The following is a 26,686-nucleotide window of genomic DNA, read 5'->3' as shown; positions in this document are numbered from 1 at the left end:
TTAAGAAAGTGAAAAGACAGAAGTTCCCTGTGTGGCATGGTGCAAACGTATCTGACTAGTAACCATGAGACATGGGTTCGATCCCTGGCCTCGCTCAGTCGGTTAAGGATCCGGCACTGCCATGATGTGTGGTGTAGGTCACAGACATGGGTGTGGGCCGGCAGCTGTAGCTCCGATTCAACCCCTAGCTTGGGAACCTCCATATGTTGCAGGTGATGCCCTAAAAAGAAAAAAAAAGTGAAAAGAGAAACCACATAATGGGAGAACATTTTTGCAAATCATATATCTAATAAAAGGCTCAATAATTTTTAAACAGGCAAAGGATTTGAATAAACATTTCTCCAAAAATATACAAATGGCCAAAAATCACGTCACAGCATCTAAATGAAATCACAATGGGCTATCACTTCAATCTCACTAGGATGGCTAAATTAAAATAGGTAATAACAGATGTAGGTGAAGATACAGAGAAACTGGGACCTTCAATAGTTGCTGGTGGGAAATGATAACTACTGTAGTGGGAGTGAATAAGTAAACAGCAGTGTATCCGTTTAATGGAATACAACTCATGCTGATGATGAGTCTGACACAGAAACACGGTGAATGAAAATAGCAGGATAGGAGTTCCTGTCGTGGCTCAGTGGTTAATGAATCTGACTAAGAACCATGAGGTTGAGGGTTCGATCCCTGGCCTTGCTCAGTGGGTTAGGGATCCGGCGTTGCCGTGAACTGTGGTGTAGGTCGCAGATGCGGCTCGGATCCCGAATTGCTGTGGCTCTGGTGTAGGCCGGTGGCTACAGCTCCGATTAGACCCCTAACCTCCATATGCCCTAGAACAGGCAGAAAAGACCAAAAAAGAAAAGAAAAGAAAATAGCAGGATAAAGTGTGCTCAGCCTGAAGGATCTCAACTTCTGGCTGCAGAGAGGGATGTCTGTGGTGGGGATAAATGCTATAGGAGTGGAGCTGGAAGGTCTGGGGCTCAAGGTGGGCTGGGAGGGCTACAAGGTGAAGGGCGGGGGAAGGAGAGGAGGCTCGTTTTGTCTGAAGGTATTGGAGGCATTAATTCTTGCCTCCCCACCCCGCTTTGCTCAAACTGCAGGTCTTCCAGACGCTCCCCACAACTTAACCCTGCTGGGCTGCAGCTCAAAGCTGCCAGGTGATACCAGGGTACTAAGGGTGGCTTAGGTGGGAATTTCGTCCCTTCCATGATCATCAGCTGTCCCCACCCTTGGTCACTACAAACACACACACAGTTTAAGAGAATCTAGCAAACACAGGTTCAAAGCAAAGACCCTAATGTGCCCCCTCATCCCCCAGATGGACTGAGAATCCTTATCAACAAATTTCAGCGTTGGCATTCTAAGGGTCATTGGGTCCTTCTGCAGGCTGTGTCTCCTCCTAAGGAGTTCCTGGAAACAGTCACAGGAGGGTGGCTCTCTCGGCCCAAAACTGCAACTCAGAAAGAAAAGCCAAAGGATGAGGAAGAGCCAGAGCCCAGCTGGAAGCCAGAAGACCTGCTTTCGGAAGCTAACTCGGCCCCTCAGCAAGTTATTTCTTCTCTCTGGGCCTCAGTGTCCTCTTCTGTAAAACAGGGACATTCCTCGTACTTATTGGGGAGGGAGTGTCTTGAACTCGGGCAAGTAGCAAAGTAGCAAGCCCCAGCGCAGTGCCACTGTGGGCCTCAGCGCCCTCCTTGGGAACGGGAGGAACGTGGCCACCGTCCAGCAGGAGGCAGTGCTCCCAGGGCCAGACTGCCCGCAGGAGGGAACTGCAAAGTGCATGGGGCGGAGGCGGAGCAGGAGGGAGCAGGAGGGGAGGAGGGGAGGAGGGGCGGGAGCGGGGGCTGGGGGAAGCGGAGGGGGAGGGCTAGAACCCAGGAGCGGGCTGGCTTTCGGCCGCTCCCCGGCGGTCACGTGGGCGGTCACGTGGCAGAACCCGGAAGCGCGCCTGCTCGCTCCTGGAAGGCAGGGCGGTGTTTGTCTGACTCGGTATGTGTGCCTTCCGTACTGTTTAAGCGCCTGGGTGGGCGGCGGGCCTTCTTCTCAGACCCCTGCGCGGCCTCCCGCAAAAGGAAGGAGCGGCTCCACCCCCAGCCTCACCCGCCCCAGGGGCCTTGCTCTGATTGCCTCCCCTCTGTTTTTGCAGCTACAAGGGGGGCGGGTGCCGCAAGCCAGACCTTTTGCCCTGGGTCGTCGTGAGAGCCCTGTGGGTCGTCACGCCTGGGCCTCCCGTCCAGCAGGGGCAAGGCCGAGGCTCTGAGGGAGTGGGCCTCCTGAGACGGGGCTGCTGGCCGGGGGAAGCGACTGCTGCAGGGGCAGTTTCCTGGGAGGATGGTGATTTGGGCGTAGGAGGTTTTCCTCAGGTTGGCCCAGTGTCATCTGGAGCTCCAGTGAGTCCTGTGTTCCCTTCCTAGAGCAGGATAGAGAGAACAGGGAATTAACAAAATGACTCCAGTGGTTCTCTTTCCAACAGCCTTTTGAAATTAAAAAAAAAAAAAAAGCGGAACCTAATGTCCAGTGAAAAGCATTCCTGTTTTTCCAGGTATATGTCAGTTAGGCCAGTCATGCAGGTGATGTTGTAAGTCTCATGTTGCACAGGATGCTAAGCCCCCAACAGCACTTTCTTGCCTTTTACTTGTTTACAATGTTTGGCTTCCTAATTAAACTTCAGTTTTATATTGTTCCTGCCTTCGTGATCAAAATGTGAATGATTCTGGAACCAGTTTAGTTCACCCTGTCATTTGAGGAAGGGAAGCTGGGACATAAGTAAAATGACCCTCTATCTCTATGTAAGAAAGCAGTTTGCAAAGGATGTGCCTGCCTGGTGACTCCTGAACTCTCACTAGAACCCTGGAGGGAGGTGGAGCTGGTGGTGGCTGAGGCAGAGATGTTTATGTGCTTTGGCAGAGCCCAGACTAGAACCAGGTCTCTGATGCCTTTTGCGATGGTTTACTGCCATCTGTTGCATCATCCTAGGATACCTAGTCTGTCTCCTTAGGATGTGCTGTCTCTTAGTAGTCCTCACAGCAAGCTCCCTGGGGCTGCTCAGGGTGGGTTTGCTGACCGCACCATGGCTGGGAGTGACCCACAAAGAAATGAGATTAGTCAGTGGGCATTAATGTTTGTGGATATCTGCTATGTCCAAAGGACCATGCTGGCTGGGCTTGTATTCTCCATTGGGGAGGGCAGGATCTGGGCCACTGGCAAAACTCCTGGTAGTGGGGAGCTTGCTCTGAGCAGACTGCCCAAGGGCCAGAGAGAGACCTTTGACCATTCAGTCCTTCACCACCTTATCCCCTCCTGGGAACCAGGAGCTGTTGGAATGAGAACCTCTTCTTGCCTGTGACCTCCCTGTGTGAAGTGTCTGCAGGTCCCCTGATGATATGCTGCTCTCATGAGCCGGTCACCGAGTCTGTCTACTGCAGTCCTTCCTGAACCTTTGACTGTCCGGAAGCTCCACAGTGCTCCTTGCCAAGGTAGGTGGTCCTGCCTGAGCTGGAGGCAGGCAGCCCCCACCCTGGGGCTCCTCAGGCTGGGGGAGGTGGACAGGGTGAGGCAGGCGAGGGACCAAGCTCTCGAAAGCTGTGCAGAGCCCACTCATCCCCACCCCCTACCCCAGCTCTGCATCCTGATGTCACCTTTGCCTGTTCTGTCCTTCCTCCCTTGCATCCAGGCAGTCTCAAGGCCTCTAAGACTCTAAGCTACACCTTTTAAATCAGCCCTTCCTCCCCTGGCCTCCACTAAGGAGTGGACTCTCTTTCCTCCACCCGGACAACTGGTCTCCTTAACCGTGACCCCACCCATTCATGACACAGACCCTCACCAGCCTACCAGCGCGCTCTGCTCTTCACGGCCTCCATCCTCCAGCCCATACACCCCCTTCCAATCAGGCCAGCCCCTCAAGTCCCCATCTTTGCCACACTCACCTGGGAGTGTGCAGAGCAGCCTCTTCCAGGCCCACCTGCCCTCATCCAGCAACCTTTGCATCACACTCCATTGCTCTCCCAGTCTCTGCCTGTGTCAAGAAATTCCATGGGAATAGGCTACATTCTTTGCATTTTACTGTGCTGGAAACACCACAAGGCGAGGTGCTAAACCAACTGGAGATTTAGGAAGAATTCAGTAAGTACCCCTAAGCGGATCACACAGGGGATCCTAGTGAATGTAACTGCGCCAAGACCTCGAGTGGCTGTGATCCTATTGAGGAAACAGAATGTCCAGCCACAGAAGAGTTAGAGCAGCGCTTCCTCACAGTTGTCACATCTTAGCACATGTGGTCATGTCTGTGCAGCATGCTGCGGTGGAGGAGAAAACTTGATGGCCCTTTGCCTGGGACAAGCAGCTTGCCTGAGAGCTCACCAGGCTGCTGCGAGGGTTGAGAAGATCAATGTCTTGCAGCACCTCGGGGCCGGGCTCAGCATAGAAAGCTGTGGATTAAGAGCCTACCAGTTGGTGAATAAGACAACACGTATCATGAAGCATTAAAATGTGTGGCACAGAGGGTTCCATGCGTGGGTGGCCGGGAGGGAGGTCTGGAAGGGCCAAAGGTACTGGTGCTGGTGGCTGAGGAAGCAGCAGCTACACAGGGCTGAGAGTGAACCATGGCCAAGGCCACACAGCCTCTGTGTCCACCAGAGCTGGAGGAACGTGTGAATGAAACTCCTATAAGGCTGCATCCACTCCTTGTGGGCTTTGAAGCTTGTCCTGGAGCTGTTTCAGGCTTGAGGAGAAACACCTTTCTGGACCTTCCAGAGGGAGGTGCACTAGCTGCCCTCCCTTCCAGACCAGACCCCTTTGCAGTCGACCCCCTGTCCAGATCAAGAGCTAGGTCTCTCTTTACATCTGGCTCCAGCAGGACGGTGGTGGGTCTGTTGCTGTGGTGAGAGGGGCCGGATTATGCAGGAAAGAGCCCCAGCCTTGGCATCAGACAGATCTGGGTTTAAATCCCACCTCTGCCTCATCAAATCCTGTCTGTAAAATGGGAATAACTGAAGATTCCTGCTTTATCAAGTTGCCATGAGGAAATAACACCAGGAAAGCCCTCACGGCTGTGCCTGGCACACACTGAGGGCTACTAGGTGTTTGCTGGGATTCTGATCCTTTTTATTACTCAGGCCTTGCTTGGATGTGGGGCTGGGAGGTGGCCTTGACCTTACTTCTCCTGGCAGATGAAGTGCGTCTTGGTGGCCACGGAGGGTGCCGAGGTCCTCTTCTACTGGACAGATGAAGAGTTTAAAGAAAGTCTGCGGCTGAAGTTTGGGCAGTCAGAGAATGAGGGAGAAGAGGTGAGTGCTGTCAGAGAAGGAGGGAGAAGAGGGTCGAGGGATGGACAGGAGGGGACAGCACAGAATTGCAAGACGCAGCAGAGCCCCCCATCCCCTCCCCACTGCCAGCCCAGCCCGAGGGAGCAACAGGGCGCGTTTGTGGTCCAGCGCATCCTCACAGGTCAGCCCTTGATGCTCTGGAGGGCAGCGACCCCACCCTCACCCCCTAGGGCTCCCTGGGCTAAATGAGGGCCGGAGGAGGTGGGAGAATTTTAATCACAAAACCAACCGAGAAGCCTGATGTCCTCAGTGTCTCTACCTAAAAAGATTAGCATAAGCTTAACACTTTAATGTTTATGACAACTCTGTGAATTCCTACCCTACTCTACATTTTAAAGGAGTAATTTATTTTGAAAAATTTTCCGGATTAATTTCTGATTAACAGCTTTTTATTGGGAGCAGCAGAGAGAGTCCTTGCTAGTCTGCGGTGGCACAGACAGGTTCCCTCCTCTCCGTGCCCTTCCTGCCCCCGAAGCCCTGGTCATCGGCTGGGCCAGCTCCACGTCAGCAAGCTAATCCACCTCAGCGTCACTGATAGTCTTGTTACCATCTGTAGGAATACAGCAACATATCAGCGGTCATAGCTAGTTAAGTGGTGTTATTTAAAGCTAAAACCCAGGTCTGTTAGGCTTCTTTATATTTTAGCAATTAATACATATAAGTTTTTCATAAAGAATTTTAATGTATTTTAGTTCTTACACCAGTATACCCATTTGGTTGATTTAAGAGGGAAGCTATGTAATAGTGTTTCCCTTCCTCTTTATTAAAAACCTCGTAAAGGAACAAATCCTGATTTTTCAGTTCCTAAATGACTAATGGGAAGGAAAAAAGTCTTCAGAGTTTTATGTCTCAAGTACTCAACATTTTTTCCCCCTGATCCTGTAAATAATGTGAATTAATCATAGGAAATTTGGAGATACAGAGAAATAGTTTTTAAATGACCCATAATTCTACTACACTGAGTTATTAGCACTTCAATATATTTTCTTTGGATCCTTATCTTTTATGTATAGTTGGGATTATACCAGATTTACAGTTTTATTTCCTGTTTTTTTTGCACTCACCATTATAGCAAAAGCGTTATTCCATTTTCTTAAATGTTTTCAAAAGCCTAAATCTTAATGGAAACATTATATCCAGTGTATGAATAAATGTATTGTCGTTTATTTAACCATTTCCCGGGAACTGGACATGTATACTGCTTCTAGTTTGCTCTAGTGATTGATGCAGGGAACATTTGTGCTTGAATTTTATCCCACATCTCATTATTCCCTTAGAATAAATTGCTAAAAATAGAATCATCCATTCCTAAGCCATTCAAAGATGTGGTACCACTGTTTAGTCTCATCAAGTAATACACGAGAACGCTTGTCACACTGTATGCCTACACCGAAGAATATCATTCCCCCAACCCAAAGAATTCTTGTTACACCCCTCTGCCTACAGAAAAAGCTGCTACTTTTTTTTTTTTTTTTTTTTTTTGCTTTTTTTAGTCCCACACCTGTGGCATATAGAGGTTCCTAGGCTAGGGGTCAAATTGGAGCTACAGCTGCTGGCCTACACCAGAGCCACAGCAACACCAGATCCGAGCCACATCTTCGACCTGCACCACAGCTCCTGGCAATGCCAAATCCTTAACCCACTGAGGGAGGCCAGGGATCGAACCTGCAACCTCATGGGTACTAGTTGGATATGTTTCAGCTGCACCACAACGGGAACTCCCAAAGCGGTTACTTTTAAGATGAGTGGCTCCATGCAACCTAGATTTTTAAGTGATGTTTCCATTAATGTAATTGATTCGTGTCAATTCAAGAAAATTGTGGGGCGTGAATAATTCATCCAGTGTTTGCCTGTGTGGAGGGATATTCATTCGGCAAATATTACTGGAGAACCCACTATTTGCCAGCCTCTGGAAGGCAAAGCAGTGAACATAGCAGCCTGATCCTGCCCTCTTGGGATTTAGGGTCTAAAGAAGAATGCACCAGGTTGCATATGAACACCACAAGTCCAGGAAGTGACAAGCGGGTATGGATGGGGTGTGACCGGGGTGGGGGGCCTGAGCTGAGACCTGTAGGAGGTGACCGGCAGCCCCTCAGCAGTGGACACAGATCTGGGTTCCTGAACACAGAGTGCTGGAGGAAGCCCCGCTCCTCAATGTAGTTAAAATGCCGCGTGGTGCTTCATGTGCTTATTTTTCTCTCCAAGGCAAGGAAGGTCTTACTCAGCTCCTTGTAATCGAGGTTAGGACTCTGCTTTCTCCCTGTTCGGTCGAGGCTCCTGAAATCAGCTTGGGGACGGTCGGCTGTTTTCCTCCTGTCTTTTCATTCCAGTATTGAGAACCTGAGCCGTGACCAGTCCCCTGGCTTTATCTCATTTTTATTCACAGAGCCTCAGCAAAGATGCCTAGTTTCTTTGTGGTTTTGTCTGTTTGTTCTGTTCCTTATTTGGAGGGCGGGGAGAATGGATGGAGAAGAGCTTATGAAGGTAAAGGTATGCTTGTTACAGAACAGAAAGATGTAAAAAATGGCAGGGGGGGGGAATCACCCCACCCCTCTGTCCAGAAGCAGTAACTTAATAGTATTGACTTGCTTAATATTGTTGCAATTCTTTGTTTTTTCTGTGCATTTGAAAATACAGTACATTCACAACCTTTTTTCTTTTTTCTTTTGCTCTTTAGGGCTGCACCTGAGGCGTAGGAAAGGTCCCAGGCCGGGGGTCGAATCGGAACTGTAGCCCGCCAGCCTACACCACAGCCACAGTGACTCGAGATCTGAGCTATGTCTGTGACCTACACCACAGCTCACAGCACTGCCAGATCCTCAACCCACTGAGCAAGGCCAGGGACTGAACCCGCATCCTCATGGATATTAGTCAGGTTCATTACCGTTGAGTCATAACCAGAATTCCCCACAACCATTTTTTTTAACCTCACATTGTTTCGGAGGAATTTTCCATGTCATGAAACACAAGTTATTTTAAGTGCTGTATATCCTTCCATCATTTAGATGTACTGTTGTTTATTTAACTCTTTCCCTAGCACTGAATATTTACATTCTTTCCAGCTACTTCTACTGTAAATCAGGCTATAGTGAACATTTCCGTGCCTGTATCTTTGCCCCCATCTCCAGTTATTTTCCTTAGGATACAGTCCCCTAAGGAGACTTACTGCAACAAGGGACATGGACTTTGGTAGATGTAGCAAATTTTCTGAGAGCTGGCCAGCTCTCTCTTTAATGCCCCAAACATTCCGCTGTGGAAATGTGGCCAAGTTCTTTAATATTTCCTTCTAGAATCAGAGCCTGAGCAGCGCAACTTGCTGGCTGATCCTAACGACCACCCAAGGTTTAAGGCAGTGTCTTTTTTTTTTTTTTTCCCTGTCACACCCATGCTGTGCAGAAGTTCCTGGGCCAGGGATTGAACCAGTTGCACAGCAGCGACCCAGCCTCTTGCAGTGACAGCACCAGATCCTTAACCCATCGCACAGGAGAATTCCTGGGGCAATGTCTTTTTGCCCCCTTCTCCCTGTCAGGACACTGAGAGCCTTCCAGGAGGGTCTAAAACTACAGAGCCCCTTGATGGTAAAGCCTGGGTCTGGTCCATTCCTTTGTCACCTGTGTCTGGCACACTAAGCAGTGTAGTTTTCTCTCCCCTCTTGCAGCTTCCCGCCCTGGAGGACCAGCTCAGCACCCTCCTGGCCCCAGTCATCATCTCCTCCATGACGATGCTGGAGAAGCTCTCAGACACATATACCTGCTTCTCCACGGAAAATGGCAGCTACCTGTATGTCCTTCAGCAGGTGAGCGTGCAGCCCTGGGGCCCATATTCCTCTTCCCTGGGCTCCTTGGATCATCCACACGCCTCTCCCTCATCTTGAACTTCACCGTCCTTTAGAATGTGGAAGCTGTGTCTTATCAAAACCCTCTGGGACCTGAGCCCCCCTCACTGTCCCCAGGGATGAGGGCAGGTGACATCTGTTGACTGCTGTGCTTGCAGTTTGGAGAATGCCTGTTCATCGCTATCAACGGAGACCACACAGAGGGTGAGGGGGACCTGCGGCAGAAGCTGTGTGTGCTCAAGTACCTGTTCGAGGTGCACTTCGGGCTGGTTACCATGGACAGCCAGCTCATCCGAAAGGAGTGAGTCTTCCGGGTCTCTCTGCGGAGCCCCCTCTAGAGCCAGGCAGTGTGTGCCCAGCTTCAGCAAAGCTGCCCGTCCACACTCTGCCCACAGCTCCATCCTGGCTCCTTCCTTGGTCTCTTTAGCTGGCTTTTGTCATGTGTGAAAGAGGCTGATAAGTGAGGCCTTTTGCTCCACTACCACCTTCTGGTTCCATGCCCATCCCACACTGCTCAACGAGGACACAACCCAACACACCCACTCTGTGCTGTGTGGGCTCCCCCAGGGGGTTGCTCTGTGGCAGGAGCTTGCCGGGCTCAGAGGGTGATCTAGAACCGTGTTCCCTTGGATGAAGCTTAGGTCTCCCCCACTCTGCCCCCAGGTTGCGGCCCCCAGACCTGGAGCAGCGTGTGCGGGTGTGGGAGCATTTCCAGAGCCTGCTGAGGACCTACGGCCGCCTGCGGGAGCAGGAGCAGTCTTTCGCAGTAGAGGTGACTGCTAGGTGTGGGAGTCCTTGGGCCACAGAAATGTCAGGTCAGAGGGGCCAGACAGCTTTAAAGGCATGTTTTGACACACACACACACATACACACACACCCCTCCCAGTAAGTGAGGGTACAGGCAGACCCTCAAGCTCATGCATTTCACAGGGTTGCTCTTTCTGGCCACATCGTGGGTTGGGCACTCTGATGGGCCAACCTATAATAAAACAGCTAGATCCTGCATAAAACAGACTATTTTTTTAAGTTTTTATTTTATTTTATTTTATCTTTTTGTCTTTTGTCTTTTGTTGTTGTTGTTGTTGCTATTTCTTGGGCCACTCCCACGGCATATGGAGGTTCCCAGGCCAGGGGTTGAATCGGAGCTGTAGCCACCAGCCTACGCCAGAGCCACAGCAGCGCGGGATCCGAGCCGCATCTGCAACCTACACGGCAGCTCACGGCAACGCCAGATCGTTAACCCGCAGAGCAAGGGCAGGGACCGAACCCGCAACCTCATGGTTCCTAGTCGGATTCGTTAACCACTGCGCCACGACGGGAACTCTTAAAACAGACTTTTTAATGCAGTTTTGGGTTCACAGGATATCATGCAAATCTCTGAGGATAGCTCCCTCAACTCTGATCCCCCTCCCAAAATTATAGTGAGCTGCAACTAGAGTAGAAGGTGGTAAAACATAAGGAGCACTAAGTGCAAGATTGCTTGAGTGCAGATGATAATACCAACACCACGGCCAGAATACTAAGCTCTAAGCCAGCAGCAGCATGGGAGAGCTGAGCCTGCGTCTCCTGTGTTAAGGCCAGACCTAAGGAGTAAGGCAGTGGCCGTTGTCAGCAGCATTCCTGGATCCTTGTGGAGACAAACACAGATTCTCTCTAGATCAGTGGTTCTGACACCGCTTCAGAATCATCTGGAAGACTTGTGAGGTTATAGGTTTCTGAGCTTCACTTTTCTCCTTCAGTATGGAGGCCTGGGGTGGGAGGCTCTAGAATTTGCATTTCGGACAAATTTCCAGGCGGTGCTGATTATGGTCTGGTCACTGATTCAGAGGGCAGATTAAGAGCAAACAAATAGGCACTTATAAGTAACAGATGCACAAGAGAATAAACCACCTGAGTGAGAGGGGATTCAATCACCAGCAGGTATAGATCCCAAGGAGCTTGATATACTGGAATTATTAGGTACAGAACATGTAATAACCAGGAAAATATTTGAAGACATAAAAGTTAGGGAAAAACTCATATAGATATTCCATAAATGAAAACATAATTATTAAAACGGAAGGGATAGATTAAATTGTAGGTGAAACATAGCTGGAAAGAGAATTAGTGAACTGGAAAATAGATTTGAAGGAATTCATTTTCACACCCATTCACTCACTCTTTTAATAAATATGTAGTATCTACCATGTGCTAAGAGGTATGCCAGGCCCTGGAAATACAGAGATGAATAAAGACACAGTCCCTTCCCTCGAGGGGAAATCAGCCATTCACATGTACCAAAAAAAAAAAAAAAAAAAGTATCCTGGGTGCTGCCATGTTGAGTTTCCCATCAGAACTGATGGTGGCACGAAGGATGGCATAGTCAGCTCTTCTGAGATAGCAGCAAAGCCTTCTTGAAATAAGAGCTGACCTAATGCAGTTAAGATAAAACCCAAAGTCCTTCCCAAGCCTACCAGGCCCTGTATAATTTGCCACTACCTGTCTTACCCCAGCCTCATCCTGTGCCTCTCTTGTCCTTCCTAACCACATACTGGTCACCTGGGACTTCTTTCCATTTCAGAAGCCCTCTGCATTTAATTCTGTCCGGTACGGTCGTCATTAGCTACGTGTGTTTGTTGAATGTTTGAAATGTAGTTGTCCAATTTGAGTTATGCTATTCACGTAAAATATACACTGGGTTTTGATGACATAGGACAGAAAAGGAATGTCAAACATCCCATTAATAATGCTTTGAGGAGTTCCCATTGTGGCTCAGTGGTAACAAACCCAACTAGGATCCATGAAGATGTAGGTTCAATCCCTGGCCTTGCTCCGTGGGTTTAGGATCCAGCATTACTGTGAGCTGTGGTGTAGGTCACAGACTCGGCTTGGATCCTGCGTTGCTGTGGCTGTGGTGAAGACGGCAGCTGCAGCTCTGATTCGATCCCTAGCCTGGAAAATTCCATATGCTGCACCTGTGGCCTAAAAAAAGCAAAACATAATAATAATGCTTTTATATTTTATGTGGAAATTATAATATATATAGTAGCTATATTAGGTCAAGTAAATTTTTAAAATTAATTTCACTTGTTTCTCTTTACTTTTTTAATGTAGTTATTAGAAAATTTTAAATTATTTGTACGGCTTGCATTAATAATCAATTGGACAGCTCTGCCCCAAACCCTCTTTCCACCTCAGGGCCTTTGCATGTGCTCTTTCCTCAGCTTGCAGTGTTCGCCCCCTCCCTCTTTCTCTGATGGGCTTTCTTCTTCTCTAGATGCTTTTTAAAGGTCAGCTCCTCAGGGGTATTTTCTTTGAACACCCTACCTACATAGGTCTCTGCTCTTTTTCTCTAGTCCGATATTGTACATTTCCTACACAGCACTTATTCCTACTCCCTAACAGGTATTTTGTCTGTTTCCTTGCCTATCATATCTGTTTGTGTCATCCACTAGAGTCTAGTGAGCAGACTGTAAGCCCCAGAAGGTGAGGGGCTGTGCTGGTCCCAGCCTCCCTGTTCCCAAACGTCTGGCACATGGCACATGGGCTCAGGGTGGCCTGAGTGAACGTACCCACCATCCCGGGGCTGGAGCAGGAGAGGTGGGGGATCACGTGGCTTCCTCTCCTGCCCACCCTGCCCAGGCTGTGGAGCGGCTGATCCACCCTCAGCTCTGCGAGTTGTGCATAGAGACGCTGGAGCGGCACGTGGTCCAGGCCATCAACTCCAGCCCCAGACGGGCCGGTGAGGAGGCCCTGCACACCTTCCTGCTCGTGCACTCCAAGCTGCTGGCTTTCTACTCCAGGTGAGCCCGGGGGCCCCTCACCCTCATCCCTTCCCATTCCCTAACCCTGGAAAGCATTGCCTCCCCAACCAGGAAGGCTTACAGACCCCTCTCTTCCAGGAAGCCGTCTTAGATGCTAGAGTTCTTCACCCCTCTCAGCTCACTTTTCTCTCCGAGTTCTTCCTTCCTGGAACAGTGTCTCAGGGTCTAAATTTAGGTTTTCCTGATATTCTGTTGCTGGTCCCTGGTGGTTTTCCACTGGTCTTTTTTTTTTTTTTTTTTTTTTTTTTTGTCATTTTGCCATTTTTGGGGCCACTCCCACGACATATGGAGGTTCCCAGGCTAGGGGTCAAATCGGAGCTGTAGCCACCGGTCTACACCAGAGCCACAGCAATACAGGGTCCGAGCTGTGTCTGCAGCCTACACCACAGCTCATAGCAATGCCGATCGTTAACCCACTGAGCAAGGCCAGGGATCGAACGCGCAGCCTCATGGTTCCTAGTCGGATTCCTTAACCACTGAGCCACGACGGGAACTCCTGGTCATTTTTTTCAACACAACCCAGTTTTATTTTAAAAATGGATGTTAACTCATTTCGTATATACCTTATCTTTCTCCAAAAAGGCTGAAGTGGACTGGCACATTCACAGACTCCTTGAAGTTAGAGGCCACACTCCAGACTCCCTTAACCCACCTGCCCCCGCCCAATGCCACCTGCAGGCTGGGGACACAGGGCACTTGCTGACCAGCTGTCTGTTCTCTCTTCAGCCACAGTGCCAGCTCCCTGCGCCCAGCCGACCTCCTTGCCCTCATCCTTCTGGTGCAGGACCTCTATCCCAGCGACAGCACAGCTGAGGACAGTGACATCCAGGTCTTGGGGCAGCTCTCTGGGCAGCGGGAGGCTTTGAGGAACACGGCTCAGAAAACCAGTCTGGAGAGCTCTGGGCAGGCTCCCTGGGGAGACTGGTTTCTAAGTCACGGTTCTGGGCATGTGATGGATTGGACATGACTTTTTTCCAGCTGCTTTCAAAGGTGGGGGATTCGAGAATGCACGTGGTTTCGTGGGTTAAAAGTCCAGTAGTCCCAGCATCACCACTTAGTTCTGGCTGCGATGCACGTACTTGTCCTGTCCAAACCTCAATTCCCTTCTCTGGGCAGTGGGACAGCAATGGCAACGATGGGAGCTACCTCTCAGGCATAAAGGAGACAGTTTACCTAGAGCCCAGCAGCAGTCCTGGGGCACAGCAAGCACTCAGTAGGGGCTCGCCACCAGAGTCACCTCGCCATCCTAGTCAGTGGTGGTGTGGCAGGGGTTTAGATGGCACTGTGGGATTTCAAAAATGTCATTGCTTCTAGAGAAAGACTCTAGCATCCCTGGGATGCGAGGGCGCACACCCAGGGCAGCGTGGTGGGCAGGCACAGGGGTGGGCGGGCCCTGTGCCACTGTCTGCTCTGAAGACTGTCCTGCGAGGTGCTGAGAGGTGGAGGAGCCAGCCAGCCAGCCGGCTCCTCTAACTAGGTCTCTCCGGGCCTGTCGCAGCCCCGTCCACAGATGGCCCGCCGCAGCGAGAGCATCCCTGTGCAGCAGGCCTGGAGCACTTGTTCTGCAGACCCAACGGGGAGGAGTTCTGCGGGGACCGTATGTGCTGTGTGCTGCATGGAGGAGAGGGGAGGGTTGGCCTTGGGGGACCAGGGCGAGCGCCCCAGGGAGAGCCTCTCTGAACCCTCAGCCCAGTGGCCCCTTCTCCCTCCCAGGAGACGGACAACTTCTCCCTCCCTGAGGAGTACTTCACACCAGCTCCCTCCCCCGGGGAGCGGAGCTCAGGTGAGACCTGGGGCGGGGTGACCACAGCTGGGGAGGCAGGTGCCTGTTGGCAGCCCCAAGAATATGCCTTAGGGTCTGGTGAACCCCACACACCTTGAAAGGGCCCAGGCACAGACACCCAAATTCCTAGAACCCAGTACCCTGTGTGCCCCAACCCCTCTCTCCACCCTGCCAGCTCCAGCTTGAATTCAAGGACTCTTAAGGCCACTTAGATGATCCCTAAGACTTCTTATGATAAGTCGGTATCATTTAAAAACTTCTCTCTCCTATGCGTACACTGCCTTCTCTCTCTCTTCTGGAAGTAAGAATTGATCCACTAAGTAATAATTGTTTTATTTCAAGTACAATGTCTAAAAAATAATCAATCTCTATGTTTTATACCTTACCTGTTTTTCCAAAATATGTGGATAAACAATAAAAAGAAACTAAAAATATTTGGAATGTTATTAACAAAACAAAAAAAGAGCCCGGGATCCCTGAGCCCCTGTGCCAGCTCATCCAGGCTTTACATTTCTCTGGGGCCAGGATTGTAGCTCTCCTGGGACCTCTAAGCGCTCCACGAGCCCAAAGCACGAACCCAAAGCATGAGCCCAAAGCACAGTGAAAGTGCTGCTTGGGGTGGGGTGGGGTAGTTCCTTTTTCTTCTTACTACTCCCTGCCCTCATTCTGCCTGGCCCCTTTCTCATTGGTTAGTTTTTTTGTTTTGGGGTTTTTTTGGTGTGTGTTTTTAGGGCCACATTCACTGCACATGGAGGTTCTGGGTCAGAACTGTAGCCACTGGCCCACAGCACAGCCACAGCAACACAGGGTCCGAGCCACATCTGAGACCTACACCAGAGCCCACAGCAACGCCGGATCCTTAACCCACTGAGAGAGGCCAGGGATTGAACCTCTGTCCTCATGGATACTAGTCAGACTCGTTTCTGCGGAGCCACACCAGGAACTCCTCAGTGATTAGTTTTTTTTTATGCCCCAAAGCTGTAAATAATGCTTCTCCCACAGTGCACAGAACTCACAGCTTACAGCTGGCCGGTGTTGCAGTCATCCATTTGTAAGTCAGGCTTCCCCAGAGAAACACGATTATAAATGATAGGTATTTGCAGTGAAATATGAGAACACTGTTATTACCAACCTATAGTATTTCAAACATGCTTCAGTTCAGTGGGTTTTGCGAGCTGTCCTAGGAAAGGAAATCTAGTTCAGGTCCCTTCCCTGTAGTAGGTGCTCAGTAAAGTGTGCTGATTGACTAAACGAACTGGAAACTGTAGGCCATATGCTGCTGTGGCCAGGAAGGAGGCCTGGAAGTAGGGAGGACCGAAACAGGAGGGGATGGAAGGCTAAGGAGGGGGCTGAGGGACATGCCCGCCCCACTGCCAGGTCCGTCCATAGGAGCTCGCTCTGGGCACATTCTTTCTGCCCCAGCCCAGGCTGCTCTAGCTCTGATACCACAGAACTCGCCTTGAGCTCGCCAGCTGTGGATCAGGCGAGGGGGTGATGGTGTGGGAAGGTGGGGGGTGGTGTGTACTCTCCAGCCCACACTCACGTGCCTCTGCTCTGCCAGGCGCTGGGAGCTGCTGCTGATCAGGCGGGGCCGTCTCTGCTCTGCCCTCCCCTGCCAACCTGCTGTTGGGCCAAGATTTACATTTTCCCGTTATTTATGTTATTACGTTATTGCCTGTGGCCTGCAGGTAGCACTGTCTGGCTGGACGGGGACACCCCACCCACCGATGCTCCCCAGGTTCAGGTGAGTTTCCCTTGGGGGAGCTGGGGAGACTCAGCTGGGCACCAGCTGATCTGAGATGGGGACTCCGAGGGCTGCTCCTGGAGTGACTCTCGAGCAGCACTGGCCCTCCTCGTGCAGGGGACAGCGCTCAGCCCGGAGGCAGGGGACGAGGGAGTGGTGGGTGAGGGTGACCTCCCGGCCCTGCCCCCTCCCCCAGACACCTGTCCTCCACTCCTGAGAAATCCCCACCCTCACTGTTCTTGGGAGTGAAAGTTCAAATGAATTTTTAATGTTTTTGGTTATGAGAAAATAAATATGTTCATTGTAGAAAAATTAAGAAAAACAAAAGTAAAATATGGAAAAGCAATAAAAATCACTCTTAATCCCAACCCCAGATGTGAAATACTCTTAAGATTTTGAGGTGTTTCCTTCGAGTCTTCCCTATGATATTTTATATATATATTTATACACACACATTAATATAATCCTAATATACTCCTTTTTTTTGTGCCGTTTCCCATCGACTAGGCGCTCCTCAGCAGTGTCATTTTCAACAACAGTTCAGAGTACATCGCGTGTTTATGTTATTATTTATTTTGCAAATTCCTGGAACAGCCATTGCATTTTATCTGGCCTTTTGCCGTTACCATAAGACTGCAGTGACATCCTCTTGGAGAAGTTTTTGTGGCATCTCTAACAGTTTCCTTAATTCCCTGCTTTTGCCCGCCAAGACTGTCTTACTCGCAGCCCTTGCGAGGCTGGAGTCTTGCTCACTGAGTCCTGTTCTGCCTTGCTTGCCCCCTCCCCCAAAGGCTGTCAGGTTGTCCTGAAGGTGATGAAAGCTGCTCATCAGCTTTAAGTGCTTCATGTGCATGACCTTGGGGAGGAGGCTCCTCTCCCTCACTGGCCCCATCAGTTTCCCGCCTTCCCCGTCCCTTCTCCCCACCCACGACCCCTGCTTGGCTTCCAGTCCTGACTAAGCAGAAGGGCCCAGAAGGTGCTGAGAGAGAGACAGCAGAATGGGCGCTGCCAGGGCAGCTTCAGCAGAGAGCAGGGATTTAGGACCTGGGATTTCTTGGAGCTGGAAAAGTTCATCCCTCATGGTCCACAGGGAGGAGAGCTGTGGGAGGACCCGATGTGGGGAGGCGACCAGATGACTGCCCCACCCCTCCCCCCATGACCGCCCCTCTTCTCCGCAGATGGCCGAGGACACCCTCCAGACGCTGGTCCCTCACTCCCCAGGACTGTCCAGCCCCAGGAGAATTTTCCTGGACGCCAGCGTGAAAGAGAACTACTGCCCCATGGTGCCACACACCATGTACTGCCTGCCCCTGTGGCCGGGCATCACCATGGTGCTCCTGACCAAGGTTCGCACCCCCGCCAGCCCCGGTGATGCCCCAGCCTGGATGCCCTCCCCATGGCTGCCCATTGGCTCTGCCCTGCTCTTCTTCCCTTAGAGCCCCAGCACCCCCCTGGCCCTGGTCCTGTACCAGCTGCTGGATGGGTTTTCTCTGCTGGAGAAAAAGCTGAAGGAAGGCCAGGAGGCCGGGAGTGCCCTGCGGTCTCACCCCCTCATGGGAGACCTGCGCCAGCGGATGGACAAGTTTGTCAAGAGTCGAGGTGGGCATGAGCTTCAGGTGAGACGCAGGCCCTGGATACCCCACCTCGGGGACAGGCGGCAGGGCCTGTTCCGTCCACATGGGGTGAGGGGCCAAGGCTCTGGGCCCTGCCCTGCCCCCACCCCACCGTAGGGTTGGGGTCCTCGTTTCCCCTGTTAGGAAGCAGCAACGCAAACCTAGAGCAGCGGCATTGGCATTCCCAGAACATTCTCATGTGACTTTGGCAGAACATAAGGTAGAGCTCCCATTTTTTAGCTGAGGATCCTGGGACCCAGATAGATGGGGATTTGGCCGAGGTTCCTCGGCTCGTGAGCCGTAGAGCCCGAGCCCGACTTGAGGACTCGGTGAAGGCCAGTGGTCTGCCCGTGGCGTTCCTCACCACACAGCTGGTCTCACAGACATACAGGACACAGGGATGCTCGGAGCACAAGCCTGGGAGGTGAGGCCAGCATGCAGGGAGAGTATGTGAGCAGGGGAGGGAACAGCACAGTCCAGGCAGGAGCCTAGGAGGGTGCTTGAGAGGCTGAGATCCGAGGCTGCTCACATGGCTGGTGGGGCTTGGGTCTATTTGAGGAACTGAGACTCGTTGTGGCTGGAGTTTGCACTGGTCTGAAAATGAGCAGAGGGATTAGAAGAGGCGGAACAGGCAACTGAAGCCCAGGCCCAAACTATCCCCCAGTCACAGCTGCTCAGCCTCTCCCAGGGCTCAGGGCGCCCCAGCGAGCACGGGTTAGGATGCAAAGCTCCCCTTAAGGGCTCCACAGCACCCTGGCCCTTGCCTGTGCCTGCCCCCTGTGGAATGCCACCTGTCACTCTGACAGCCTTGGTTGACATTGTCTGCATGGCTCTTGGAACACAGAAATTGTACTTTAAATAACTGCCTGCTGAGTAAATAGACTGTGGTGTATGGTGGGGCACAGGGCACTGGGGTCCTGCCAGAGACCCAGCTTGGCTGTGGACCGAGGATGTGCGCTGGGCCAAAATAAGCTGTGGAGGTGGGGGGCTGTGGGGAGCCTTTCAGAGCCTGACGATGTAGGGTCTCCCCTGGACCTCACTGTGGAGTCGTTGTCTGGAAGCTGTCTATCACCTGTCCTCCTTACAGGGCACCTGGCTGGAGTTTAAGACCAAGGCCTTCTCCAAAAGTGAGCCTGGATCGTCCTGGGAGTGAGTGGTGGGCCCTGAGGACGAGGGGCAGTCATTTGGACAAAGGGGCAACTTTCCTCCAGGCCCAGAGGGAGAGGATGCTCAGGAAGGCACTTCTGAGGGCAGAGGGGTCCCGGGAGGGCAGGTCCAGCCCTTGGAGGCGGGGCGGGGGGGGGGGGAAGGCTTCGGGCAGAGAAGACAGAGGTTGAGGAGCAGGACCTGGGGACCCGACTCCACAGGCAGAGGCCCAGTTTCAGCATGGACTCGGTGTGACCTCGGGCATGTCACTGCCCCTCATTTCTCCAGAAAATAAACCATGAGGTTGGATGAGATTCCAAGTACTCAGAGCACCGCTTAGGGCGGCGGGTGGCTGGGAAGCTGCCTCTGGCTCCGTGAGGGCTGTGTGCCCTCTGTTAGGGCACAGGGCACAGGGTGCCAGCCTGGGCATGCCCCTAGGGCCCTTCCCCGCTGTGACCTCTCATCTCCCGGCACTCAGGCTGCTCCAGGCCTGCGGGCGGGTGAAGCGGCAGCTCTGTGCCATCTACCGTCTCAGCTTCCTGACCACGGCTCCAGGCCAGGGAGGCCCCCACCTGCCCGAGGACCTTCAGGACCAGGTCCAGACGCTCATGCAGTAAGTGCGGGAGTGGCCCCCCATCCCTGGGCCGGGGCAGGACCGCGGGGTGCACCTTACCCACCCCGGCTCCCCGCTCCTCCCTGCAGAGAAAAGCTGGCGGACTGGAGGGACTTCTTGTTGGTGAAGAGCAAGAGAAACGTCACCATGGTGTCATATCCTGATCGTGGGCCGCCTGCCCAGTGAGGGACTACGGCTTTGGAGCAAGAGCATGTATTTCAGCATCTCAGCTTCATTTTCTCTAAAGAAAAATGATAGGAGACGGTGTCCCAGGGGCTTGTCTGTATGAACATTCCAGGGTTGGAACTTCGGAAATTCCTACTCTCCCCAAGTTATTTCTGAAAGCCTCGGGGATCATTGATATGGGGGTTGTCCAACTGACCAAGTGGCAGATGGTATCCCACGAGGGGCGCAGGCCTGGGGTCGGGTAGGTTTGGGGGGGCCCCGTCCTTCTTCGAGGTCACGGTACACAGTGGAGTGTGAAGGCTCTGAGAGGACCTGCGGTCAGTGTATTTATTGGTTCCTGTTTAAAAACCATCTCCAAGATTTATTTGACCCTTTTATTATAGAACACTAGTTTGTTTTTTTTTTTTTTTTTCCCTAGGTAAGCAGTGGGCTTTATATATATATATATATATATATATATATATATATATATATATATATATTTTTTTTTTTTTATTACTCAATGAATTTTATTACATTTATAGTTGTACAACAATCATCACAACCAAAACAGAACACTAGTTTTATCAAATGTTGATTTGCCCCAGAACTTCACATGGAACAGCATTTTCTATATTAGAATCTCTAAAGGGTCTGGCTTCCAGTCTCCCTAGCCTTCGGTCTTCAGTACACAGGTGACAGGAATGGCAGAGGGCCTTGCTAGCCATCAGCCACTGCCCTTCCATCAAATGGGAGCCTCCCTGCCTCTGGAGATGAGGTGTAGAGATGCACAGAGTCACAGTGAGGTGTGTGGGCTGGGCGGTCTGCTAGGCTCACCCCTTAGCTCTGTCGCTCTGCTCACACCAGCCTCGCTGGGTACATTGTTTAAACTCATCCCTCATGAAAATGGTGAAACATGAACATACCCTGTTTCTGTTGGGATCAGAACTTCCCGCATTAAATGGGCGGGTGCCAAGGAGCTGTTTTTCTTGCATCGTAGACCTTCTTGGCATTGGGGTTCATAGGTAAGGAGAGATCGGGTAGGGAGGGGATGCAGGGGCAGGGGGCAGGGGAGGCGGTGGCCAAAGTGGAAGCCTGTGATGGGGGCAGGCCTTGCGGGAAGCCTGGGTCCGGGGCAGAGAAGCTCCCTTCCGGGTTCTGGCTTTACGAGCACCTTGACTCAGATCCTCACCTACCTGGAAGACTTCCCGGGCTTGGTGCATTTCATCTACGTGGACCGCACCACTGGCCAGATGGTGGCCCCCTCCCTCAGCACCAGTGAAAGGACTTCTTCGGAGCTGGGCAGGGGGCCCCTGGCCACCTTCGTCAAAACCAAGGTAACCTGGCCCTGCCGCCAGGCGGCGCCTGCTGATCCCTGCTGACCCCCACCCTCGGGCTCCGGGGAGGCTCTGAACACCCCCACCGGAACCCTTAGCGCACTCTTCCTGGCATCTGTGCCCAGCCCTTTAGGCTCCTAAGAATAGTTGTCACCTCCTAGGGCCCTGGCTGGCCCTTTGGGGTGCCTTCCCGGGTGTATGAATGTGCCTGGAGCAGCAGAGCCTGGGCGGCGAGGTCAGGGGAGGAAAAAGCCTGGACCGAGCGCAGTGTCTGGCGTGAAGGCGTGCCCAGTGACAGAGAGAGGGCACACAGGTAACCGATTTGAGTGTCAGGATGTAAAGCTAGGTAGTTTCTACAAAGAGACAGTTTCAGAGAGTTCCCATCATGGCACAGTGGAAACAAATCCAACTAGGAACCACAAGGTTGTGCGTTCGATCCCTGGCCTCGCTCAGTGGGTTAGGGATCCGGCGTTGGTGAAGGTCGCAGACATGGCTCGAATCTGGCGTTGCTGTGGCTGTGGTGTAGGCCGGCAGCTATAGCTCCAATTAGACCCCTAGCTTGGGAACCTCCATATGCCTCGGGTGCAGCCCTAAAAAGATAAAAGACAAAAAAAAAAAAAAAAAGGAAAGCAGTTTCAGGGAGCTCTTTTATTCTTTTTGATTCTTCTTCATGGCAAACTGATATTTCTTATGGGGAGAATGGAGCCTCTGCCACTTTCTAAAAACTACGCATATTCCCTACACATAAATAAAGTATACATTGTGTTATTATATGTGTTACATATACTATAGTTATATATATAATATGTAATATATTATTTTAATGTGTGGTTACTTTATGTGGATACACTCATGTGTCCGCATAAATCCATCCATCATCCACATAATCAATCATGGTTAAAATGAGGTGGTGCTGGAGTCCCAGCTCTGCCCCTCCCTAGCTGTGTGGCCTGGAGCATTGCTGAGTCTGAGCTCCAGTTTCCGCATCTGTAGAGGAGGGTCCTGGCGCCATCCACACCCTAGCACACGGCAGTGATTGCAAATGCATAAGGCGATGCATGGAAAGTGCTCAGCACAGCATGTGGCACAAAATATATTTGGAGTTGATTGAGCAGTGCCTGGTACCACCCACACTAACGTCTTCGCCCCCTTCTGGAAATAGCTGGGGTTGTCTGGATCCTTCGATTGTCCTTGTTCTCCTGTGCAGTGGTGTGTCATTGAGATCACTCTGCATAGGCAGTTGTGTTCAGCGCATCTTCACTTCCCTTTCTAAATGGTGCATCTCCTCATGTCATTAATTCTTTATCAACGTGATTTTCATCAGCTGCAAAGTAGTCCATCCTGCGAGCGGAACATGGTTTACTTAGCCGTTTCCCCGGCGTTGAACGTTTAGATTGTTTCCAGGCTTTCGCTGTTATAAATAATTCTGCAGCACACACCTTTGGACACGCATCCTGGTCCTCATCTCCGATTCTTTTCTCAGTATGGATTCCCAGAAATGGAATTACAAAGTCAAATGGGAGGAACGTTTTTAAGGTTATTGATACAGGTTGTCAAATTGCTTTCCTGAAAAATGGAGCAAACGTGTATTTTGCACCATGGTCAGGTTTGGAGTGGCTCACCTTCCACTGAGCTCTTTGGTGAGAGCTCCCAGACTTTTCCCAGCCCTGGGGGCCAGGGGAGCTGAACTTCCCCCAGGGCAACTCATGGGCAGTGTCCAAAGTCCTTGAACTGAGGCACGTGGTCCCTTGGTCACTGTGTTCCCGTGGGTCCCCTGATTCAGACTTTACCCCAGAGCAGAGGGCCTGCCTGGAGCAGAGCACTCTGTGCATTCAAACCTTTTTCCAGCACCTTCCTGCCTTAGAGCTTGTTTTGGAGCCCCTCAGCCCTGAGGGGCCCGGGGAGTGGCTGGCCCTTGACAGCAGGAGGGCTGCTGGGCACCCCATCTCATCCTGTGTCCCTGGCTGTTTTCTGGCTTGAGTAATGAACTTAGTTTGATGGCGTGTGTGGATAGTAAAGGTATGTGGTGTTTTTACATGTATTTTGTTATTGCAGTAGCTGGCAGGGTAGTCCAACATCTATCCATCCTTCCGTCCATCCAATATCTGTTTATCATCAAGCTTCCTCTCTGAGCCCTGACGGGGCCAGCACACTCAGGAAGAAGATGAGCAGGAGTGGCCTCTGGCCTCGGGAGCTCCTCTGAGAGCTCCTTTTTCCTCCGGGTGTGAGAGGCTGAGCCCAGCCCCTGCTGCAGGGAGAAGACCATGCCGCAGGCCACGGAGATGAGCGCTCCCTCCTCTCCCCAGGTCTGGTCCCTGATCCGGCTGGCACGCAGGTACCTGCAAAAGGGCTACACCACGCTGCTGTTCCGCGAGGGGGACTTCTACTGCTCCTACTTCCTGTGGTTCGAGAACGAGATGGTGGGTGTAGCAGGACGGTCCTGAAATGTGTTCCTCCTCTGTGACTCTTGGATTCCTTTCTTCTGGACTCTGTGCAGTCTGTCTGTCTATCTCTTCTCGTCCCTGGTGGAGCTGACAGGTATGCCCAGCCAGTTGGGGGCATTTGCACAAGGGGTCTGTGGCCTCGCTGTCTCCTTCCTCCCTGCCACCTCTCGCTGTCGCTCTGTCTCTCTGTGTCTCTCCTCTTTCTTTCATCCTTTCCTTTCCTTTTCTTTCCTTTCTTTTTTCTTTTCTTTTTGTTTGTTTCACTGTGCCAGGGGCATACAGAAGTTCTCAGGTCAGGGATCGAACCCACACCACAGCTGTAACCAGAGCCACATCAGTATCAACACCAGATCCTTAACCCACTGAATCGCAAGGGACCTGCTCTCTCCTCTTTCCTTCACTTTCCTTTCCTGTTCGTTTTCTCCTCACATGTCACTTTCGGCCATCATCCCAGCTCTCTGAGGGCCACTCTCCCATCCTGACCCCTCCCCTACTCATGCCACACCCTCTCTCTGCTCTTGGCAGCGAGCCCTCCTTCTCCTCAGCCTGAGGTCACAGCCCATCCCTTTCCATGGTTCAGTGTAGCCATCGGGGTCCCTCACAGCAGTCTCACGACCCCACATCTGTCTGCACAGCCTGTACAATGGTTGGGACAGGTGTCACGGACCCCATCTTTCAGCTGGAGACACTGATGCCCTGAGTCAGACACCACAGCCAGGACCACCGAGACCCTAGGTGATGACATCAGGACCCAGGCTCAGCTCCCCTGAGCTGCAGGCTCCCATCTTTGCTCTGTGCCCTCCTCAGCAGTGCCCTGGACATGGGGGTGACTGTCACCTTAGCCTCTAGGGAGAGACAGGGCCCCATGTGCATGCTTGGCCCACAGGGTAATAGGTAACAGAGGTAGAGCTGTGGGCTGGGGAGACCAGGTGTGAAGTCTGGCTGCACCTGGGCTATCGTCGTGAGCGGCCTCTTAACACAGCGAGTCCTCCTCCTGCAGGGTGGGCTCGCTGTGTCTGGCAGGTAGTGGAACCCGGCTGAGCTCAAGTCCCTTCCCCACCCCTCCTACCCTGCCGATTCCCAGTGCTTTCAGAGAGAGGCTCGGCCTTTTGGCAGCGCTCTGCTCTTCCCGACATGCCCCTGGGTCGCCCTCCTACACACATGCCCGTTGCTGACCCAGGTTCCCTGGTTGATGGGAACGAGAGCTACCACGTGCCAGGCACGAAGCTCGGAGCTCCATATTCATCAGGTCTGATGTTCTTTGCGAGATTATTGGTTTTCCTGCTTCACAGGTGGGAAGACAGGTAAAAAGGTCCACGCATTTTCCCAGGACCAAGTGCACACCAAACAGGGCTGGGCCCGGCCTCGGACCCAGTACGGCTACTCAATCCCACGTTCTTCCACCACACCCACCGCCTCCCCATTCAGAAAGCCCTTCCTCCTTCCCCAGGGCCACAAACTCCAGATCATCGAGGTGCCTGTCCTGTCTGACGACTCAGCTCCCGTCGGCATGCTGGGAGGAGACTACTACAGGTGACACCGATCCAGAGGGCCGCTGGGGACACACGGGGACAGATGATGGGAGACGAGTGCCAGTCCCCACAGAGGGAGCAGCCCCTCCTTCAGGAATGTCCCCCCCCCTTGATCCCCCCTTGTTAGAAGCTCCTCCCAGCCTGGCATTCAGTGAGAGGAAGAGTGGGGAGCTCACTGGGGTTCCTGCCCTTCTTCCTGCTGACGCTCGAGGCAGCATTTGCAAACCTCTCTGCTGGGCTCCGGATGTCCTGCCCTGCTGGCTCTGTGGTGCCTGTACTGGGGCATTGCCCTCCAGCAGACCCCACTCCAGGATTAGGACCCAAAGGGGTGGGCCGTGACAGCCTGGGGCCAAGCCTCGTATGGTTGGGTCAGCAAGGGGCAGGGGAGGCCTCTTTGGCCCAGTGCTAGGGCCTGGTGAGGTGACCCAGTGCCTGCAAGGTGCCTGGAGAGGCCCATGGCCTTGGCTCCTTTCTGAATCCTGCCCCTGTCTCCCCAGAAAGCTCCTGCGGTACTACAGCAAGGGCCACCCCGCCGAGGCCGTCAGGTGCCACGAACTGCTGGCCCTCCACCTGTCAGTCATCCCCACGGACGTGCTGGTGCGGCAGGCAGCTGAGCTGGCCCGGCGCCTGGGGGAGGCCTCGCGCATGCCCCTGCCCTAGGCCAGAGGAGGGGGGTGCTCCCGTGCATCTGCCTGTGCCCCCTGTTCTCCAGGCCCACGTTGCTTGCGTATGTCCCCATGATGAGAGCCTCCTCCTCATAGCAGCCACCTGAGGACGTCACAGTCCAGGGAGGCCCCAAGCTTTCTTAAAGAAACTCCACCTTGACCAGCCTCAGCCCCAGTAACGAGCAAATCCCCAAACCTTTCTGTCTGGAGGAGGGGAGGCCAGAGTATTCCTTCAGTCTCAGAACAGCAGCGACCGTGAGGGTAGAGCTGGGGCAGCCCCCTTTTGGAGAAAGTCCCCGGTACCTGCGGGTATCTGCCCTTCTCAGTGGAGAGAGCGCCCTCAGGAAGCCAGTTCCCCCCCAAACCAAAGGTGCTCCCGGCTGGGTTAAACCCCAGCTCTGCCACATCATCTCTGCGCCTCTCGGCAGGCTTCCCCACCTCTAGACCTGGCTCCCCGTGTTCAGATGACAGCACCCCCTCTCAGGATGGTCCTGGGCCTGCTGGACATGTGGCAGGTGCTCAATAAATGCCGGTCCCAGTTACCATTACTGTTCAAGCTGCTGGTCCTGTTTGGTGGCCTCTTCATGCTCGTCTTGGTTCCTGGTTCGTGCCCCAGCCCCGCCCCAGAGATTTCAGGTCCCTCGGTCCAGTGATCCCAGGTTTTGAGGTTGTTCAAAGCTTC

General features: G+C 52.4%; 1 protein-coding gene across 9 annotated transcripts; it reads left to right on the top strand.

The window, feature by feature from the left end:
* On the top strand, positions 1,866 to 26,557 carry HPS1 (HPS1, biogenesis of lysosomal organelles complex 3 subunit 1). 9 transcript variants are annotated; one of them, XR_002338262.1, is made up of 21 exons: positions 1,886 to 1,989; positions 3,312 to 3,476; positions 5,169 to 5,285; positions 8,983 to 9,120; positions 9,318 to 9,460; positions 9,823 to 9,931; positions 12,781 to 12,941; positions 13,689 to 13,791; positions 14,461 to 14,559; positions 14,676 to 14,745; positions 16,434 to 16,489; positions 17,668 to 17,835; positions 17,926 to 18,105; positions 19,190 to 19,251; positions 19,727 to 19,861; positions 19,951 to 20,016; positions 21,219 to 21,363; positions 21,525 to 21,676; positions 23,670 to 23,783; positions 25,258 to 25,340; positions 25,837 to 26,557. XR_002338262.1 is itself a non-coding variant. In XM_021071766.1 (20 exons), exons 3-20 carry the CDS (start codon positions 5,169 to 5,171, stop codon positions 25,997 to 25,999), a joined length of 2,112 nt encoding a protein of 703 aa, XP_020927425.1. In that variant the 5' UTR covers positions 1,866 to 1,989; positions 3,362 to 3,476; the 3' UTR covers positions 26,000 to 26,383.

Source organism: Sus scrofa, chromosome 14, assembly GCF_000003025.6.
Source record: "Sus scrofa isolate TJ Tabasco breed Duroc chromosome 14, Sscrofa11.1, whole genome shotgun sequence".
In the NCBI taxonomy this organism is placed as follows: Eukaryota; Metazoa; Chordata; class Mammalia; order Artiodactyla; family Suidae; genus Sus; species Sus scrofa.
This window is presented reverse-complemented; position numbering and strand designations above follow the sequence as displayed.